Here is a 20,775-nt window from a genome sequence, read left to right on the forward strand (position 1 = left end):
GAAATTTAGGCTTGGTAAAGTAGGTATACAGGTAACCATTAAAGAGATAGAAGGGTCAAATTTGAATTGTGCATGGGTGCATTTAAGTTTTAAATAGAAGCATTTCTGCAATATGCTTCCATTAGCAAAAATGCTTCTTCTGTATACTGGTGCACAGGCCCTCACAGCATATGTGTGTATGCCTCTGAAAAACAGTAAATGAAAAATAGTAATAACTTTTACTAGAAGTATTTTTCCTAAAGGAAGTATTTTGCTCAGATGCTTCTATTTAAAAATGGAAATGCATCTAAATGTACTTCAATTTTGACATTTTTATCCATTTAAAAGGGATATTATACATTATGAAACAAAAATAGATGTTTTGACCATACACATATTTGTGGGCAAATGTTTTATGATTATAATTTAAAACATTTCATAAAAATATATAGACACAAATGCTGAATAGTCAACTCCCAATTGATATTCTTTTAATTTAAAGCCTATATTAAATATTATGATCAAATTAAGAGGGCTTGATAAATTTGTCCAAAATCTAGACTAAATATCTATCTATATCTAAATGTCTCTCTATGTATCGATTAACCCCTTCTCAATACAATCAGTGTACACAGCTCAGCTGTAACAATTGACCCCTTCCCTGACACAATGCAATGACCATTATCCCCTTCCATGACACACAGCTGTAACTGACCACTTCCCTGACACACAGCACTGGCCATTAACTCCTTCTAGGATACACAGCTGTAACTATTGACCCCTTCCCTGATAAGAGTGAACATTAACTCTTTCCAAACCACATAGCTGTAACCCCTTTCCTTGACACACAAAAGTGCCCATTAACCTCTTTCCCTGACACACAGCTGACAGCAGTGACCGATAACCCTTCTCCCCCCCCCCACACACACACACACACCAGAGAATACATCTGCATCAGCTTTTTATCAGCTAGAAAGCCACCAATTTGGTTTGTTCACTTGCATGGGGGGCTAGAGGCAATTGGCGGAAGTTGGAACTAAAACTATGTCTGCTATTCGGTACACCATATAGGTGCCTTGTGATTGCAGTCAGTGTGATTACATGGTGCGTGCTATGCTAAAATCAATATGGTCAAATATTGTAGGAAAGTGTTAGGTTCCTGCAGTCGGGAGCATGTGCTGGTGCTAGTGATAGTACAGACGCACCGCTGTTATGCTGTTACCACTCCTTTCCTCTATATTATATCAATGTCGCCGTTGATCCCTGCTGTGCTACAGTGCTGTCTGTGGAACTGACTGTCGACTTACTACTATGCAGCCTTGGGCCGGTTAGTATGACAGTGTATGCCCGCTTCAGCCTCCAGCCCCCTCAGAGACCCCCACCATTCCTAGAAATGCCCGCTCTGCCCCCCAGCTCCAGCCCCCTCTGAGACCTCCATTCTTACCTCACGCCTCAGTGTCACATGGAGTCATCCCACACGATTTCTCCCAGAGTCCCAGTCCCTCTCAGTCTCAGAGTGAGTCATAGGTAGAGCCACTGGCAGCGGCAGGCAGCGCAGATGCGCAAGTGAGCTCCGCCTCCAGTCCTCCACTCTCTCTCTGACACCGCACGCGCAGCGTGCCTACATTCCGAATCCCATAGGCTATAAACATAAGCAATAATAGCCGGGCCAGTTGGGACAGGTCACAGGTGTCACTGAGGAAGTAGTAACTAGTAAGAATAGTTGCATTGCAGGCGCAGGGACCAAGCCAGATCCAGCGGGCACAGAGGATAATAAAATGAAGCCAGGAATCAAATGATCGTCAAAATTTCATTCAAATAAATAATAAATGTAATTTTTTTTATCCTAGGCAGTCGGCACCGCTCTGAGCACCCCCCTGTTGGTGTGCACTAAGGCGGCTGCATCAGCCAATAGGATTTTTTCTACCTTAATTCCGATTGGCTGATAGAATTCTATCAGCCAATCGGAATTGAAGAGACGCCATCTTGGATGACGTCACTTAAAGGAACCGTCATTTAGTAAGAAGACTTTGTTGGAAGAGGATGATCCGCGCCGGATGTCTTGAAGATGGACCCGCTCCGCGCCGGATGCATGAAGATAGAAGATGCCGTCTGGATGAAGACTTCTGCTTGTCTGGAGGACCACTTCGCCCGGCTTGGATGAAGACTTCTCCCGGCTTCGTTGAGGACTTCGGCCCGGTTGGATGACTTCTCCCGGTAAGGTGATCTTCAAGGGGTTAGTGTTAGATTTTTTTAAGGGGGTATTGGGTGGATTTTAGAGTAGGGTTGGTTGTGTGGGTGGTGGGTTTTAATGTTGGGGGTGATTTGTAATTTTTTTTACAGGTAAAAGAGCTGATTACTTTGGGGCAATGCCCCGCAAAAGGCCCTTTTAAGGGCTATTTGTAATTTAGTGTAGGGTAGGGCTCTTTTTTATTTTGTTAGGGGGATTAGATTAGGTGTAATTAGATTAAAAATCTTGTAATTTGTTTATTATTTTCTGTAATTTAGTGTTTGTTTGTTTTTGTACTTTAGATAATTTTATTTAATTTTATTTAATTGTATTTAATTGTATTTAATTTAGGGAATTAATTTAATTATAGTGTAGTGTTAAGTGTTAGTGTAACTTAGGTTAGGTTTTATTTAACAGGTACTTTTGTATTTATTTTATCTAGGTAGTTATTAAATAGTTTATAACTATTTAATAACTATTCTAAATAGTTAAAATAAATACAAACTTGCCTGTAAAATAAAAATAAACCCTAAGATAGATACAATGTAATTATTAGTTATATTGTAGCTAGCTTAGGGTTTACTTTATAGGTAGGTATTTAGTTTTAAATAGGAATTATTTAGTTAATTATAGTAATTTTAATTTGATTTATTTAAATTATATTTGTTAGGGGGTGTTAGGGTTAGGGTTAGACTTAGGTTTAGGCGTTAATAAATTTAGAATAGTGGCAGCGACGTTGGGGGCGGCAGATTAGGGGTTAATAAATGTAGGTAGGTGGCTGCGATGTTAGGGACAGCTGATTAGGGGTTAATAATCTTTAACTAAAGTTTGTGATGCGGGAGTGTGGCGGTTTAGGGGTTAATATGTTTATTATAGTGGCAGTGACGTTGGGGGCGGCAGATTAGGGGTTAAGAAGTGTAAGTAGGTTGCGGCGACATTGGGGAAGGCAGATTAGGGGTTAATAAATATAATGTAGGTGTCTGCGATGTTGGGGGCATCAGATTAGGGGTTCATAAGTATAATGTAGGTGGCAGCGGTGTCTGGAGCGGCAGATAAGGGTTAATAATATAATGTAGGTTGCGGCGATGTCAAGGCGGCAGATTAGGGGTTAATAATTATAATGTAGGTGTCTGCTATGTCGGGGTCAGCAGATTAGGGGTTAATAAGTGTAAGATTAGGGGTGTTTACACTCGGGGTTCATGTTAGGGTGTTAGGTGTAGACATAAATTTTACTTCCCCATAGGAATCAATGGGGCTGCGTTAAGGAGCTTTATGCTGCTTTTTCGCAGGTGTTAGACTTTTTTTCAGCCGGCTCTCCCCGTTGATTCCTATGGGGAAATCGTGCACAACCACGTTACACCAGTTCACTGCTAACGTAAGCAGCGCTGGTATTGGAGTGCGGTAATGAGCTAAATTTTGCTCAATGCTCACTTCTTGTCTGGTTTGTAAAAACCCGTAATACCAGCGCTGTCTGTAAGTGAGCGGTGAGCATAAACTGCTCGTTAACACCGCACAGCCTCTAATGCAAAACTCATAATCTAGGTGTTTGTTTTTCCAAACAAATATACATTTACAGGAATCCAAATAAATAGAAGAACTTGAATGTAATAATGACTCAAAAATTATTCAGTGCTAAAATAATAATAAAAACAACAACACTAATCTACTAAATTAAGTATTAGTGACAAATGTAAAAGATTTCTTGATTGGCTCAGCTATTCTTAGAGCCTTAGGTGGATATAACATGTTTTCATTTTAGGAGTTAAATATTAATAAATTAATTACAAAGCATTTTAACACCAACCAATAAAAAATCCAAATGGTTAACAGGAGGCAGCGGTTATTGAGATAAGTTTTTATTTACCTGCTTGAGATTCACATTCAGGCCCTCGTGAGTTGCCTTTAATAACGCTCTGACGGTGAAGCTGTCAGGATCCTCTTTGTCTCTTATTTGGGACTCCTTCAACAGAGACTCCAGCTTTTTCCTTATGAAAGATTCCACCTGGTGTTCCGTTGTACCGTTGCTCTGTATAGGATGCAAATAAAATAAGTTCTCATTCAGCCTTGCAGGCTCATTTATGAAGTCCTATTTTTCGTTGCCAAAAAGTAAGTAGTAAATTAATTTTATCAAAGCACATTAAGAACCTCGTTCAGGCAAAGATCAGTCTCTTGTAAATACAGAACTGTAATGCACTAAATAAAAAAGCAGCTGTAGCTATTCACTTCCAGTAGATCGTCATAGTTAATGGTCAAGTATATCCCTAATTCTGTAACATTTCTACAATAAATACATAAAAATTAAATAACTATAGGTAGAAATTTTCCAAATATATCTTTACTTACAAAACAATGACTTAATTTGCATTCTTCTTCTATTTCATCTGCACTGTCCTCATCAGAGACCTCTCCCTCTTCAGCATCTTCTGCAAGGTCATATGGTAACTTTTTCCCCTAACAATGTAAAATATACAGTGAGAGACATCAAGAGGAAAACGCCTATATTTGTTATTCTATACTGATGATTTAAAAAGCTCCCTCATCTCTGAATACTTGTAAATCAACTGCAGAGAATAATATAGATTTGGTGTAGAGTAAACATATGCACAGGCAAAAAAATTGTTTAGTCTGAAAGATTTCTTTCTGATTTTTTCAAACATAAGGGTTTAGCTGAATTTCGTCCATGTAGGCATTTAGTTTGGTCGAATATTGGATTTAGATTTGTTACCGTTATTTCCAATGGGAACAGCTAATATAAACAAAATTCTTAGACTATAGAATTTGAACGATAAAAGAACATATTTTTCAACTCCTGTATGACTAAAATCCAGTATTTAGTGCCTGACTGGCTATATCTAACATCAGTCATTAGTAAAAATATGGCAGGATTAAATAGGGGGTGATGGACAAATGAATGGTAAGAGCCTCTGTACATCATTACAAATGCAGGAGCTTATTAACCTAACAATATAACCCCCCCCCCCCCCATTCCTGCACCCTTTTTTGGTGCCAAACTTCATGAACGAAAAAACAAATCGATTGCATCAAGTTATCATTTGTTTTTTGTCAGTTTCATCCTTAATGCATTTGGCTGTTCGTATATCAAACAACTTGACAAATCAGCAAAATTCCAAGGAATTTGCACTCATTTGAATGCACATCTACTGTTGTGAACTATTGGTGACATTTGTCTTTCAGGTTAACTCCACAATTGAAATAACAGTAAACCATGTTGAAAGATGCAACATCAACACCAATTAAAATATGAAAAAATTTGGTTCTGCCATGGAAATGTCCTGCAGCTAAACAGTTATGTATAAAATGTGTTCAAACTATTGATAATGCAAAATAAATATCTAAATCAGCCTGTAAATTGACTAGTTCAACTATAGAACTGGTCTCATTATAAACATAATTTTTTTATATATTTTATATGATAAAAGCAATTTCTATTTTCAAAGGGAGAAAAACAGAATATACTTTAGTTTCTGAAAAGTTATGAGTATGTTTAACACCCGCCCAAGTTTCCTCTAGAGTCTAGAGAGTCCAAAATGTATGAGGTATGTCAGTCTCAGGGACTATACTCTTAACTGTCTAGGAGTGATAAATACAAGAGAGGGGTGGGTTTAGCAATATTGAGTACTTGAAGCGCTGGTCAGGCTGTGTGGAAGAAACAAAATGGTTAAAACTACACCAAAAATCTGCTGAACTGGGTATGGGGGGGGTCCTAGGGAGCAGCTGTTCCACAAAGCAATGTGTGCATGCACCGCCCGGGACAGAAAAATCAACAGATCCAACCAAACAAAGGGCCTTCCATTCAGTTTAGCTATGTATATTCCAAATATACAAACAATTAGCAACTTCTCTATTGCACAAAAAAATATAAAATACCATGCCTACACTTATCATGTAAGAAAATATATCTGCCCATATGAGAGATTTTTTTTATTATTAATATTATTATTGTATTTGAAAATTTCTTAAATTTTAAAGAAACGGCAACAAGTCAAACAAAACACAGTTATTTACAAAAAGATATACAATATTATGAACAAGAAAGGGAGGTACAGCATATATAAGTCTGGTTGACGTTATGTATATGACAATAGAGAGATCTGATACTGAACAGTAATCTGAATTCTAAAGAGCTCTATCAGTCCTTGGGATTTTGAGAGGCAACAGTTGCTAGAATTATGCAATATTTGCACTGTATAATGTGGGGCTGTGACAGCAAGTAATGGACACTGCACAAATTAAGTTTAAAAAGGTATTAACGTTAACATCTTTTTATGATAATGAATAATACATGTTGTAATCATTTCTATCAAGTATAACCCATTGCTTATTGCTTTTATATTCCTTTAAAGTGCATGTTTTTGTTGCATAAAAGAGTTTTAGAAATAAAAGTATTTTGATATTATGATAAAGTATATTAGGTCATTCTGCTTGGTTACATCAATAACGTCTGAAAAGTAGTGATGGGAAAATTACCGTGTATTGACATTTGAGTGGCTAAACATGTGTTCTTCTATTCTAATGTTTCAACAGAACAAATACACTATGATGATACATATTCAAATTTTAATATCTGAACATATTAAATGTATTTTTTCTATTTTGATATTAATGTGTGTTTTATATATATATATATATATATATATATATATATATATATATATATATATATATATATTCTTTAAATGTACCTAAATATTTACTCATCACTAGGGATGGTCAAATGTGCTGAAAGTATCATTGGTTTGGTAGAACGAATAGTCCTGTGGACATTCGTTTTAGACAATCCAATGTTAATAAGAATAAAAGTCCAGCAAATGTCAAAAGGACAACCCAAATTTAATACACCTACTCTGGTGCTGTCCCAGATTAGTAAAATATTGGAAATCCATTCTATACTGGTTGAAAATAAGATTTGGAATTGAACTTACAATTAACCCTGAAACAATAGTATTCCTGAGCCTGCCTAAAGGATTAAAAAAACAAGATAGATTCCTGGGCACTGTTATGCTCTTGGCCAGAAAACTTGGTTCAAAAACATGGAATAGTTATGCCATACCATCATTAACTCAACTCTCTCCGACATCAAATAACTATTGAATTATTTGACACTATATGCAACATGAAACACAGAACCACCAGTTTCCTACACAAATGTGAATGCTACCTACACAGTCTACCGCAACATTTGCCCTCTAAGGGGAGAAATGGCAACTTGACTTTGAAGAGTATAGACACATTAACTGAACGTTAGAATACAGACTGTGCCCCACATTACTGAAAGTTGGGGCGGTGACTGCTGTTTGATGGCTGAGGCTCATGAATAATCACAGTAGCATCAGTTCCTAAAATCGTGGAGCACCGTGAAAGTCATGCCTAAATTCTATGTGTTGAATTAGTTTATAAATTTTAGTTTTGTTTTTGTTGTTCTTTATTTGTTTTACAGATTCTAGGTTTTGTAAGTCATATATTGAAAAATTCAGATGACTTTGATTATACATATATAGCTGTCTTCAAAAACGAGCATTTCTTGCGCACATGGACAGTATACTTTGAACTTTATTTTACTATTATTACTATTGATATCTTGTTTTTTCTTATGACTGTACGAATCTACTTTGTCAAATAGTCAATAAAGAAATATTTTTTAAATAAAAGAATAAAAATCCATTAAAATTCGATAATCGAATGTTATTTCCAGTTTTCTGTTGTTACTTTCGTTTTTCAATGTTCCTAATTAGATTTAATATCCAATAATATTATTTAATAATATAATATATTTAATATCGAATATAACATTAAATTGAACAAATTTGTCAAATACTGCAAAACATTCGCCCCTTTCCCACTCATCACTTATAAATAAATGGGGGGTTGTTATTTTTATTTTTTTATTTATTTTTTACCTTTACAAGTATCTTGCCCTTCAAATTTTGGGGGCTGGGAAGTTGTTTGGATTCTCCCAATGGGACTGTGGATAAGTCAAGTTTATCACCAAATATATCCTTCAGGTACTGAGCAATCTTCCTCTGTTGTTGTATGTTGCAATGGTTTTCAATGGACAATATCACTGGGTATCTAGAATGAGCAAAAAAGTAATAAAGATTTTATTTTAATAATATGCATTACTATAAAAAAAAACTTTTAATGTTAGATATAACATATTTTATTACAAACTACAATTCCAGAAGATCCAATATTGACCTTAACAAGTACAGCTGGATTTACAACCCAGGTGCCTGTAGACACCAAAATCTAAACTACCCCCCATACACTGTTCAATGATATGCTGGCGACCGCATCTTTGTTAAGGTCACTGCAGGCATTGCACATGCACGGTGGAAGCCAGATGCCACATATGTGTAATATTTGCACTGACTTTAACAAAGATGGTCTACACGCTTGCGCAGCCCTAGTATTTCACTGCTGGCGGCTATCTTAGTTTTACTGCAAGGGTATCAAAGAATAAGGGGAAAAACATAATTTATGCTTACCAGATAAATTCCTTTCCTTCTGGATAGGGAGAGTCCACAGCTTCATTTCTTACTGTTGGGAAATACAACACCTGACCACCAGGAGGAGGCAAAGACACCCCAGCCAAAGGCGTTAATATCCCTCCCACTTCCTCATTACCCCAGTCATTCTGCCGAGGGAACAATGAAAAGTAGGAGAAACATTAGGGTATAAATGGTGCTAGTAGATAAAATAAATAATAGGGGACTGCCCATAGACAAGAAAAAACGTGCCAGGCCGTGGACTCTCCCTATCCGAAAGGAAAGGAATTTATCTGGTAAGCATAAATTATGTTTTCCTTCCTAAGATAGGGAGACTCCACGGCTTCATTCCTTATTGTTGGGAAAACTATACCCAAGCTCCAGAGGACATTGAATGAATAACGGGAGGGAACAAAAAGGAAGAGGCGGACCCTATTCTGAGGGCACCACAGCCTGAAAAACTTTTCTCCTGAAAGCTGCTTCAGCCGAAGCAAAAACATCAAACTTGTAAAAAAATTTAAAAGTATGTAAGCAGGACCAGGTAGCCGCCTTACAAATCTGATCCAAAGAGGCCTCATTCTTAAAGGCACAAGAGGACGCCACTGCTCTAGTGGAATGAGCCATTATCCTCTCAGGAGGATGATGTCCTGCTGTCTCGTAAGCTAAGGGGATAACACTCCTTAACCAAAAAGATAGGGAAGTCGAAGTAACCTTCTGCCCCTTAAGCTTCCCGAAATAGACAACAAACAAAGAAGAAGATTGTCTAAACTCCTTAGTAGCATGAAGATAGAACTTCAAGGTGCAAACCACATCCAATTTGTGAAGTAAGTGTTCCTTCGATGAAGAAGGATTAGGACACAAGAAAGGAACCACAATCTCCTGTGGTTATTTAGTACGTAAAACTGCCTTATCTTCATGAAAAAATAGAGGGGGCTTACATTGCAGAGATCTTAGAAATTATTGGCAATAGCCAATAAAAAGAGAACCTTCCAAGATAACAATTTAATGTCAACGGAATGCAGAGGCTCAAACGGAACCTGTTGCAAAACCCAAAGAACAAGATGTAGGCTCTAAGGAGGAGCCCCAGATCTAAACACAGGTCTGATCCTAATCAGAGCCTTAACAAAGTACTGCACGCCTGGAAGCTCAGCCAGTCTCTTGTGCAATAAAACCAACAGGGACGAAATCTGTCCCCTCAGTGAACTAGCAGAAAGACCCTTCTTCAGCCCATCCTGGGGAAAAGATCCTGGCAAACTTAACTCTGTGTCAGGAAAAATCACGCTCTTCACACCAGAATAAGTAGGTCCTCCACACCTTGTGGTAGATACGCTGAGTAACTGGTTAGCAAGCTTGAATAAGAGTATCAATGACACTCTCAGAGAAACCTCTCTTTGCTAAGACTAAGCGTTCAATCCCCACGCAGTCAGCCTCAGAGAATCTAGATTTTGATGAACAAATGGACCTTGTATCAGCAAGTCTCTGCGACAAGGTAACTTCCATGGAGGAGATGATGACATCCCCACTAGATCCACAAACCACGTCTTTTGCGTCCATGATAGAGCAATCAGGATTACTGATTCCCTGCTCCTGCTTGATGCGGGCCACCACTCGAGGAAGAAGCGGTAATGGAGGAAAAAGATATCTGAGTTTGAACCTCCAGGGCACTGCTAGTGCATCTATTAGATCCGCTGGGTAGCTCGGTATTGAGACGGGACACCATGAGATCTATCTCTGGTGTCCCCCACTTGCTGCATATCTCTGCAAACACCTAGGGATGGAGAGACCATTCCCCTGGATGGAAGGATTACCTGCTGAGAAAATCCGCCACTCAGTTGTCCACACCCGGAATGTGGATCGCTGACAGTGAACAGCTGTGGGCCTCCACCCACTCCAGAATCTGAGATACTTCCTTCATCACCAAAGAACCTCTCGTTCCCCCCTGATGGTTGTTGTAAGCCACCAAGGTTATATTGTCTGATTGGAATCTGATAAACTGGGATGAACCCAGAAGTGGCCAAGCCTTCAAGGCCTTGACAATTGCCTGTCGTTTCAAAATATTGATCGGGAGGGAGGACTCTTCCTGAGTCCACAACCCATGTGCCTTCCTGGCACCCCAAATAGCTTCCCATCTGGATAGGCTTGTGTCCGTAGTCACAATCCCCCAGGGTGGTCTTAAGAAGCATGTCCCTCGGGACAGATGATCTGAACAGAGCCACCAAGAGAGCGATTCTCTCGACTGGCTGTCTAATACAATCTGTTGAGACAGATCTGAATGATTGCCGTTCCACTGCCTCAGCATGCACGGTTGTAAAGGTCTTAGATGGAACCTGGCAAAAGTAATGATGTCCATGCAGTACACCATGAGACCAATCACCTCGATACACTGAGCCATAGAGGGACTCAAGGAGGTCCGGAAGGCAAGACATGCCGAAGTTAGCTTGCAACGTCTCTGGTCTGTTAGAAATATCCTCATGGATATGAAGTTTATTATAGTACCCAGGAATTCCACCCTGGTACTTGGGATAAGAGAACTCTTTTCCAAGTTTATCTTCCATCCATGTGATCGAAGAAGACTGAGAAGGGACTTCGAGAATTCTTCCGCAAGATAAAAGGATGGTGCTTGCACCAGTATATCGTTCAAGTATGGGGCTCCTGCAATACCCTGAGTTCTGGCAACAGCTAGAAGAGCCCCCAGAACCTTTGTAAAGATTCTTGGAGCAGTAGCTAGGCCAAACGGAAGGGCAATGAACTGGAAGTGCTGTTCCAGGAATGCAAACCTCAGGAACTGAAAGTGTTCCCTGTGGATCAGAACATGAAGGTAAGCGTCCTTCAGATCTATAGTGGCCATAAACTGGCCTTCCTGAATTAAAGGAAGGATGGACCTTATTGTCTCCATCTCAAAGGAAAGGACACTGAGAAATTTGTTTAAGCACTTTAGGTCCAGAATTGGGGGGAAAGTTTCCTCCTTCTTTGGGACCATGAAAAGGTTTGAATAACACCCTAAACCTCTTTCTTTGATAGGCCCTGGGACAACAACTCCTAAGGAGGATAGATCCTGAACACACCCTAGAAAGGCATCCCTCTTTTCTGGTCTGATAGACAGTTTCAAGAGAAGGAATCTGCCCCTTGGCGGATGAGATTTGAAGCCTTCCCTGAGATACCACCTCCAAGACCCACGGATCCTGTATGTCCTTGAACCAAGCGTCTGAAAAAAGAGACAGTCTGCCCCCTACACGATCTGATTCTGGATCGGGGGCCACCCCTTCATGCCGATTGTTTTTGGCGGGCTTCTTATTCTGCTTGGATTAATTCCAGGATTAAGCTGGCTTACAAGTACTCTTGGGTTGTTCAGGCTTGGAGGAAGATTGTTGTCATTGGGATTTGTCAGAACGAAAGGAACAAAAATTAGAAGATTGTCGTTTCTTAGACTTGTTCTTCTTATCTTGTGGTAGGAAGGCACCCTTGCCTCCGGTAACTGTAGAAATAATGGAGTCCAGGCCTGGACCAAATAAAATCTTTCCCTTGAAGGGAAGAGAAAGGAGTCTGGACTTAGAAGTTAAATCTGCAGACTAAGACTTCAACCAGAGCGCCCGGCAGGCTAGGACCACAAAGCCAGAGGCCTTTGCATTTAAGTGAATAATTTGCATGTTCGCATCACAGATAAAAGAATTAGCAATTCTCTGAGATTTAATTCTGTCTTGAATATCCTTAAGGGGAGACTCAACCTTAATGAGTTCCAAAAAAGAGTCGCACCAGTAGGTAGCCGCTCTGGCAACTGCAGCCGCCAGTTGAAACAAAAATCCTGTATGTTGAAACATCTTTCTCAGAAAGGTTTACATTTTCTTATCCATCGGCTCTCTGAATGAAGAACTATCCTCAAGAGGTATAGTAGTACATTTAGCAAGTGTAAAGATAGCACCATCCACCTTAGGAATGGAGCCCCACAAATCCAGTTGAGAGTCCGGGACCGGGAACAACTTTTTAAAAGTAGACGAGGGGGAAAAGGAAGAACCAATTCTTTCCCATTCGTTCTTAATAATGTTCACCATCTTAACCGGCACAGGAAAAGTCAAAGGAACTTTCCTGTCTTTGTAAACTCTGCCTAATTTAGGTATCATAGGTTCTTCAGGCAGCGCAACCTCTGGAACCTCTAATGTAGACAGAACCTCCTTTCAATAAAAAACGCAAGTGCTCAATTTTAAATCTAAAGGACGGTTCCTCTACATCAGGAGGCTTAGACACTAAGGACTCCGACCCAGAAAGTTCACCCTCTGAAGCTACAGAGGTTAACTCATCATTGGATAACTGGGACATAATAGCTAAATCCGATACATATTTAGATGACTCCAGAGAGCTGTCAGGAGAGCTATGTTTAATCTTTCTCTTCTGTTTGTTAGAGCGAGGTAATGCACTGAGGGCCGCAGACACCGCTGTTTGAAACTGCGCGGCAAAGTCCGCAGGAAGAAGGTCCCTTCCAGATGGAGGATTAGAAGTGCTATGGGGAACTGCATGTGGAGTGGATAATGTAACAAGGGTAGTAATCTTACGGGACGCTGAGTCCTGAGAGGTAGACGGCTCGGAGGGACTAAGAGCCTTAGCAGGCTTGTCTCCCTTCTTAGACTTTATAATGGTGCTAAGGCATGTGGAACACAATTGAGTGGGTGGGAAAACCACGGCCTCCTCACAATATAAACAGGTATGATTTAGTACAGAAGGAGTACATTCTAACATGTCAGAGTCCTCCATAGCTCAGGTTATACCCACAGAAGGACCCAAATAAAAACGTTTTTTATTATAGAAAACTGCCCTTTATACTCCCAATGGCTGGGGCACTCACAACCTCCTAGACCCAGACAGTTAACAGAGGAAACGCTCTCCCCAGGTTCAAGTCTCAGCCGGAATGGAGGAAATTAACATAGACCCCCTGTTATTACAAGTACAGCAATTAAAAGGAGCTGTGCAACACTTTCGAAAATGAAAGTGAAACTTAAAAGTGAAACCTGTTTGTTCCTACCAAAAACACACAGTCTATCAGCCCAGGAAAAAATCACACAAAGCAGCATGTAAATAATTAAAACACTGATTAAGTAACCCCAGCTGTTCAATAAACCCCCTTCAGAGGATATTACCCCTGGATCCTATCAAGGTATTCACTGTTTGTTTAGTTTGTAAAAATGCTCACTATATTCACATTTCTTTTTGCTACCTTTTGTCTCTATAACAAACTTCTTTATTCTATTACTCCTTTATCTTCACCACCTGCACTGTTCATCAGCCCATCTCTCTTAACTTCACCTTACTTTTGTATTCATGAACTTCACACATTCCTAAAGACTCTCTCTCCCCCTTGCACTTTAGCCCAAAAACAGTCTCATTACTGCATCTCACCTCATGTCACTCTCCCTCTTGATCATACTAGCTGCTGGAAACATCTCCCCTAATCCTGGTCCCCCACAACTTCCACACGTGCCTTTCAATAGACTTCAAAAACAAAATTTTGGTAACCTTAATCTCATTCCTCTTGCATCTAAAACCACCACCCCCTTCACTTGTGCACTCTGGAACTCTCGCTCTGTTTGCAACAAGCTCACTTCTATTCATGATCTTTTTTATTTCCCACTCTCTTAACCTTCTGGCTCTCTGCTTTAGACACAGCATCCACTGCTGCACTGTCACATGGGGGTCTCCATTTCAGCCACACTCCTAGGTCTGGCAATAGACAAGGAGGTGGTGTTGGTATTTTACTTTCCTCTCGTTGCACATTTCAACAAATACAGCCCTTCTCTTCCCTCAAATTTTCTTTATTTGAAGCACACGATTAGTTTATTTTCTCCCCTCTCTATACGTGTTGCAGCCATATACCACCCCCCTGGCTCCTCAACTCAATTTTTAGATCATTTTGCTGCCTGACTTCCTTATGTCCTTTCCTCAGACACCCCTGCCCTCATTCTTGGTGACTTCAACATCCCTCTTGACAATCCCACTGCCTCCTCTGCAAAACAACTTCTGCAACTCACTTCCTCTTTTGGCCTGTCACAATGGACTGACTCTCCCACTCACAAAGAGGGTCACTCACTTGATCTGATTTTCAGCTATCGATGCACTATGTCAAATTTCACAAACTCCCCTTTTCCTCTTTCTGATCATCATCTCCTAACTTGCAACATCACTTCCCTCCCTACAATCCCCCCTTCCTCTACCCCTTACACCAAACTTCACAGAAGCACTAAGTCAATATATCAGCAACAGCTTGCTAGCTCTCTCAAACCTCTCCTCTCTTCCATCACCTCCTTTTCCTGCCCTGACCAACCTATCTGCCACTATAACTCCACCCTTACATCGGTCATTGACACTCTGGTCCCTCCTAACATAGCTCAGAAACCACACTCTCATCCTCAGCCTTGGCATACTCCTCTGACACGGTACCTACGCAGATGTTCCCGTACTGCTGAGCGACACTTGAGCAAATCTCGGAAGTCTCAGTTGACTTTCTTCACTACAAGTTCATCCTGAACTCCTACTATTCTGCCCTTAATCTTTATAAGCAACAATACTTCTCTGATCTCATCTCTACTCTTTCCTCTAACCCAAAATGTCTGTTTTCCACGTTCAATACTCTTCTCCCCCCAACCCCACCTCCTAATACAACTTCTCTCTCAGCTCAAGATTTTGCCAGCCACTTCAATAACAAAATTGACTCCATCAGAAATGAAATTACCTCTCAATTTACTACCAATCTCCCAACCCCTCAACAGCCCACAGTTATTCAAAACCCAAATACCCTTAAATTTAGCTCTTTTGCCCCTGTTACAGAGGAAGAAGTTTACTGTCCTCCCACTTCCCTACCTGTCCCCTTGACCCTATCCCCTCACAGCTACCCCCTTTCCACCCCCATACTCACACACATTTTCAACCTCTCCCTCAGCACTGGTATATTTCCCTCATCTCTAAAACATGCACTGGTCACACCTATCCTCAAAAAACCTTCCCTCTATCCAACCTTCCCATCCATCTACCATCCTATTTCCCTACTCCCTCTTGCCTCAAAGCTCCTTGCAAAGCTAGTATATGCATGTCTATCCCATTTCCTTACACTATACTCTCTTCTTGACCCACTGCAATCTGGACTTTGTCCCCATCACTCCACAGAGACAGCAATTGTCAAGGTTGCCAATGACCTACTTACAGCAAAATCCAAAGGCCACTTCTCTCTGCTTATCCTCCTTAATCTGTCTGCAGCCTTTGACACTGTTGACCACCCTCTTTTGCTCCAAACCCTCCAATCCTTCGACATCTGCGAGACAGCTCGCTTGTGGTTCTCTTCCTATCTATCTAACCGTACCTTTATTGTATGTAGCCTTCTCCGGAGCATCCTCTGCCCCATTAGCACTTTCTGTTGGGGTACCTCAAGGCTCTGTCCCCTTCTCTTTTCAATTTATACATCATCATTAGGTTCCTTAATAAAGTCCCACAGTTTCAATATCATTTGTATGCCGATAACACCCAAATCTACCTCTCTGCACCAGACCTAACTCCTTCCTTACTAACCCGTGTCACTAACTGTCTTTCTCATATCTCATCTTGGATGTCATCTCACTACCTTAAGCTAAATCTCGCCAAAACTGAACTCCTTATTTTTCCCCCTTCTTCCAAAATCTCCACCCCCCATTTTTCTATAACTGTTGATAATTCCATCATTACCCCTACCCCACATGCCCGATGTCTTGGGGTCACACTTGACTCAGACCTTTCCTTCACTCGTCACATTCAGTCCTTGGCTAAAGCCTGCACTTCCACCTTAAAACATCTCTAAAATTAGGCATTTCCTTACACAAGACACAACTAAGACTTTAATTCACTCTCTCATCCTTTCCCGTCTCGACTACTGCAACTCTGTCCTCTCTGGTCTACCTAGCTGCCGCCTAGCTCCTTTACAATCCATAATGAATGCCTCTGCCAGGCTCATCTTCCTTACACTTCACTCTTCATCTGCTGCACCTCTCTGCCAATCACTTCACTGACTTCCTCTTGCCTCCAGGATTAAACACAAAATCATGCTGACAAATAAAGTCCTCAACTGCACTGCTCCCCACTATATTTCAGACCTTGTCTTCAGATACTCTCCCTACTGTCCCCTTCGCTCTGCTCACAATCTCCTACTCTCCTCCTCTCTTGTCACTTCCTCACATTCCAATTTACAGGACTTCTCCAGACTGGCCCCCATCCTGTGGAACTCCCTGCCTCGCTCCACAAGACTCTCTAGTTTTAACAGCTTCAAGTGCTCCCTAAAGACTCTACTATTCAGGGATGCATACAATTAACACTAGCCTTTCCTAACCCCATTGCTTTTCCCTTACACCCCTTAGAATGTAAGCCTATGAGCCCAGCTGTTTGTAGATTGCCTTCATAAGAGCAGACTACAAAAGTGTAACTCTCGACAGGGCCCTCTACCAATTTGATCCCTATAAATGTTATCCTGTATACCAACTATGTTTATAGCACTGCGGAATCTGTTGGCGCTCTACAAATACCTGTTAATAATAAATATTAATAATAATATAAAGGAGCCACACTGTTACCCTGTTATAGCATTTTATGTGTACACATTTAAACAATCTTACCTCCACGATCGATGCTGTGGAACAGAACACAAGTGTGACAGTCTTATAGCAGCACTCCTGACATGGACTTGAGTGAGAGAAAGCAGGCAGAGAAACTCGTCAACACTGATTGCTTAGGAGCTGTTAGCAGTAGTCTGGGTGGTTTTGCAGAAAACTTTCCCTGCATCTCCAGACTCTAACTTTCATCAATACTCTCACTGAGAGGTTGACATGACTACTTAAAACTCCAGTCGTAAAATTAGAGATAGAGGGACAATATGATGTATCTGTTCGTTATTTAATAAATACACACTCTTGGGTGCTATTGTGGAATGCTACCCCAGCTCCCCAAAGTAAAAGGGTTTCGCTGATGCTTACCCCACTCCTGTGTTTCAATTGTCCATCTGCTGTGGCTGTGTGCTGCAGTGTAGAATGGCTCCAATATCGAGGGTCCACAACCCAAGTGCCTGTCTCTTACTTTGTCAGCATCTCAGCTGTAGGAATCCTTCCTGTGTAGTGAGCTTGCACACCCGGAACAGCGTCAACGTGTGGGGGAGGGGTTAAGCATAACACACAGAAGGTACACGGAGCTCTGTGTGAGGAATCCAGTCCGCTGGATAGAAGTTCAAGAAATTAAGAAATGTTGGACTCCTCTTGTGTGAATAAAACATTTGATACCTTTATTTTCCAAAGTTTAAAAACACATAAAGACGCTCCATAGAATGACACATAGCAGGCGCAGCACCAGGGCTTACATGTTTCGGCTAGTTAGCCGTAATCATAGCCTGTGTGCTGCGCCTGCTATGTGTCATTCTATGGAGCGTCTTTATGTGTTTTTAAACTTTGGAAAATAAAGGTATCAAATTTTTTATTCACAGAAGAGGAGTCCATCATTTCTTGTACTTAAAACTCCAGTCATATCTCGAAGGGCAGATACCCTTTTTCAGGACTCTCCAAATCTTCTGACACTTCTCTACCACCTCCTAACATGAAGAAAGGCAAAGAATGACTGGGGTAATGAGGAAGTGGGAGGGATATTTAAGTCTTTGGCTGGGTTGTCTTTGCCTCCTCCTGGTGGCCAGGTGTTGTATTTCCCAACAGTAAGGAATGAAGCCGTGGACTCTCCCTATCTTAGGAAAGACACATTCTTGCCATAACGATCTGATGATTTAACCTTACATAGACTAGGCAGATTACCACAATACTTTAGAAACATAAAAAATGTGAGCCCCTAGTGAAATGGTTGCAAGACATGGAACATGTAGTTGATGAGAACATTACTTATGACTTACTTATGTCAGACTATACACGTATATATTGCAACATTGGCTGTTTTGCCTAGAGTCGTGTCCAGGGAAATAGCCTTAATTTAATTTACCCTGGTAGTTATTAACTGCTTTAAATAGCAGTACTGAGTGTGACTATTACTAGCAGCCTCTGATCAGTTGCCTACCCCTGTCTACACAAGCTGCTATGGAACGCATACACACAAACTCATAGTCAGGCTTAAATATTTGCACCCTTTTATGTGAATGTTTTCTCATTTTGATAGATTATTATTACTGTATGCATCAACTTCCACTTTAAAGTAGAACATTGTACAAATGCAGGTTCTGTTTGAATGAACAAAAGGTCAAAATCAATCGCCAGCTGCAAAGAGTGACTGCAGTTCCACTGTACAGACCAATGGAACTTTGCTATAAAACTTTACTGCTACTATTACAATACAACTTACAATTTGAGCCCTTCTCTATAGCTTCACTGCTAATATTTCCTTTTTACTGAGACAGCAGCTATGGTAAATTAGAATGCTACCCCCCTTGTCATTTCTCTGTATTTAACATATGCTCGTTCTGTGAGCTCTCATTGCTACTACCTTTTAATCTGAGGAGCAACAGGAAGACACCAGTGGCAGAAATGCCCCAAGAGAAATCATTTAACTGAAACATAGTTACATGATGAGTCACAAAGCTCATCTCAGTCAGCATTTCCCCAACTTCAATTTTATATCACAGCGCAGCTTAACTCTGCAATAAGAGACATGCTACAAACAGAGGATTCTGCTATTAACTGTGCACTGAATGAAAAGCCTGACAATTAGCACATACATTTGCTATCAATTTCCCTTTATAGAACATTAACACAATTTAGCAAATAGAATTTCTCATTATAGTAAAGCTTGTAAAACTTTATGCAATCCTATATAAAATGTATTATTATCTTCATATACTGCATTATTCTGCTTTCATTTGCTCTGTGCAAATCTAGTAACTGTTATGCATCGCATGAAAAATAATGACACCAACAAATTTCCCTCCTCGCAGCTCCCACTTCCTGTTCATTACAAAAAAACATTATTGAATTGTTATATATATGCATGTACATACTCGTTTTTTACAAAGGCATGTTTATTGATGGCTTCCACAACATCTTTAAAGGGAATTTTAGATGTAAGTGTATATCCATGGTGCACAACAGGCTCTCCTTCTGGTCCATCCCAACAGTCAACTGTCAAAACAAAAAAACTTCAGCTGAAAAGCAGTTGATGAGAATTCTACAGACAGAATTCTACAGAATTAACAGACGGGCGCAAGATAAATTAGCGCTCCACTTGTAATCTAGTTTTCTTTGTTGTAATATTCTGTATTGACTACTAAAAAAATCTATATTTGATATTTTTATATTGGTTTAAAACTTGTAAATGCAATACCTAAAGAAAAATAAACATACCTTCTATACAGCGACAGCCATCTTGTAGTACCCATGCATACATGTCCACTTTAGACTGAGAAAGAAGCTGGTCCCCAGTTAGGTAAGTGTTATGAGATGAAGCTATGTAGTAGTTGCACAGGGGCTGCTCCATGTCCTGGTGGATCTCACAATGGACAGGATTAAAGATGTCACCGGCAGGACTTCTCATAAAGCTGGTAAAACCTTAAAGAAAGAAAATTAAATCTGCTTGTAGTTATCCTTTAAGAAAATACTACTCTTAATACTGTCAATGCAATACTAATGCTAATAAAAAGACCAGGGGGTACTTTTTGAACTATATAATAATGGTATAATATAGTTGGGGAAATTATTTTTGTCTCAAAACATTTAATGTAATGAAGAAGGAAAGATGTTGCCTTTAAAAAAAGCCTATTATAATTTAAAGGGACATTATAGTGAAAACAATGACATGCTCCAATTCAGTAAAGCAAGTAATTTGATTTAGACATTAAATCATTCTTTATATATATACAAGAGAAGCGTATACCCAAGGGATTACAGATACGTACATTTCCCTCATTTATGGCTATCAAGATTTCATCTGTAAATGGAATGCCATATTAGATACCTGTTCATTTGCTCTAATTAATCTACTTATTCAATACAAAAAAGAACAAAGGAGCAATTTTTTGATAGAATTAAAAGAAATTCAGGAAAAACTTAAAAACTATCAAAGTGATAAATATTT

The 20,775-nt window shown here is 40.0% G+C and overlaps 1 protein-coding gene across 1 annotated transcript in view; it reads right to left on the reverse strand.

Moving 5' to 3' along the window:
* The window catches only part of PLCH1 (phospholipase C eta 1), a 458,827-nt gene that overhangs the window by 111,309 nt on the left and 326,743 nt on the right, over nucleotides 1-20,775 (reverse strand). Inside the window, exons 8-12 of the mRNA XM_053710072.1 lie at nucleotides 20,046-20,249; nucleotides 19,703-19,823; nucleotides 8,128-8,299; nucleotides 4,553-4,660; nucleotides 4,074-4,235 (exon numbers count right to left, since the gene is read on the reverse strand). Of these exons, the coding sequence (XP_053566047.1) occupies nucleotides 4,074-4,235; nucleotides 4,553-4,660; nucleotides 8,128-8,299; nucleotides 19,703-19,823; nucleotides 20,046-20,249 (767 nt within the window). The remainder of the gene's footprint in view (nucleotides 1-4,073; nucleotides 4,236-4,552; nucleotides 4,661-8,127; nucleotides 8,300-19,702; nucleotides 19,824-20,045; nucleotides 20,250-20,775) is intronic.

This window comes from Bombina bombina, chromosome 4 (genome assembly GCF_027579735.1).
Source record: "Bombina bombina isolate aBomBom1 chromosome 4, aBomBom1.pri, whole genome shotgun sequence".
NCBI lineage: Eukaryota > Metazoa > Chordata > Amphibia > Anura > Bombinatoridae > Bombina > Bombina bombina.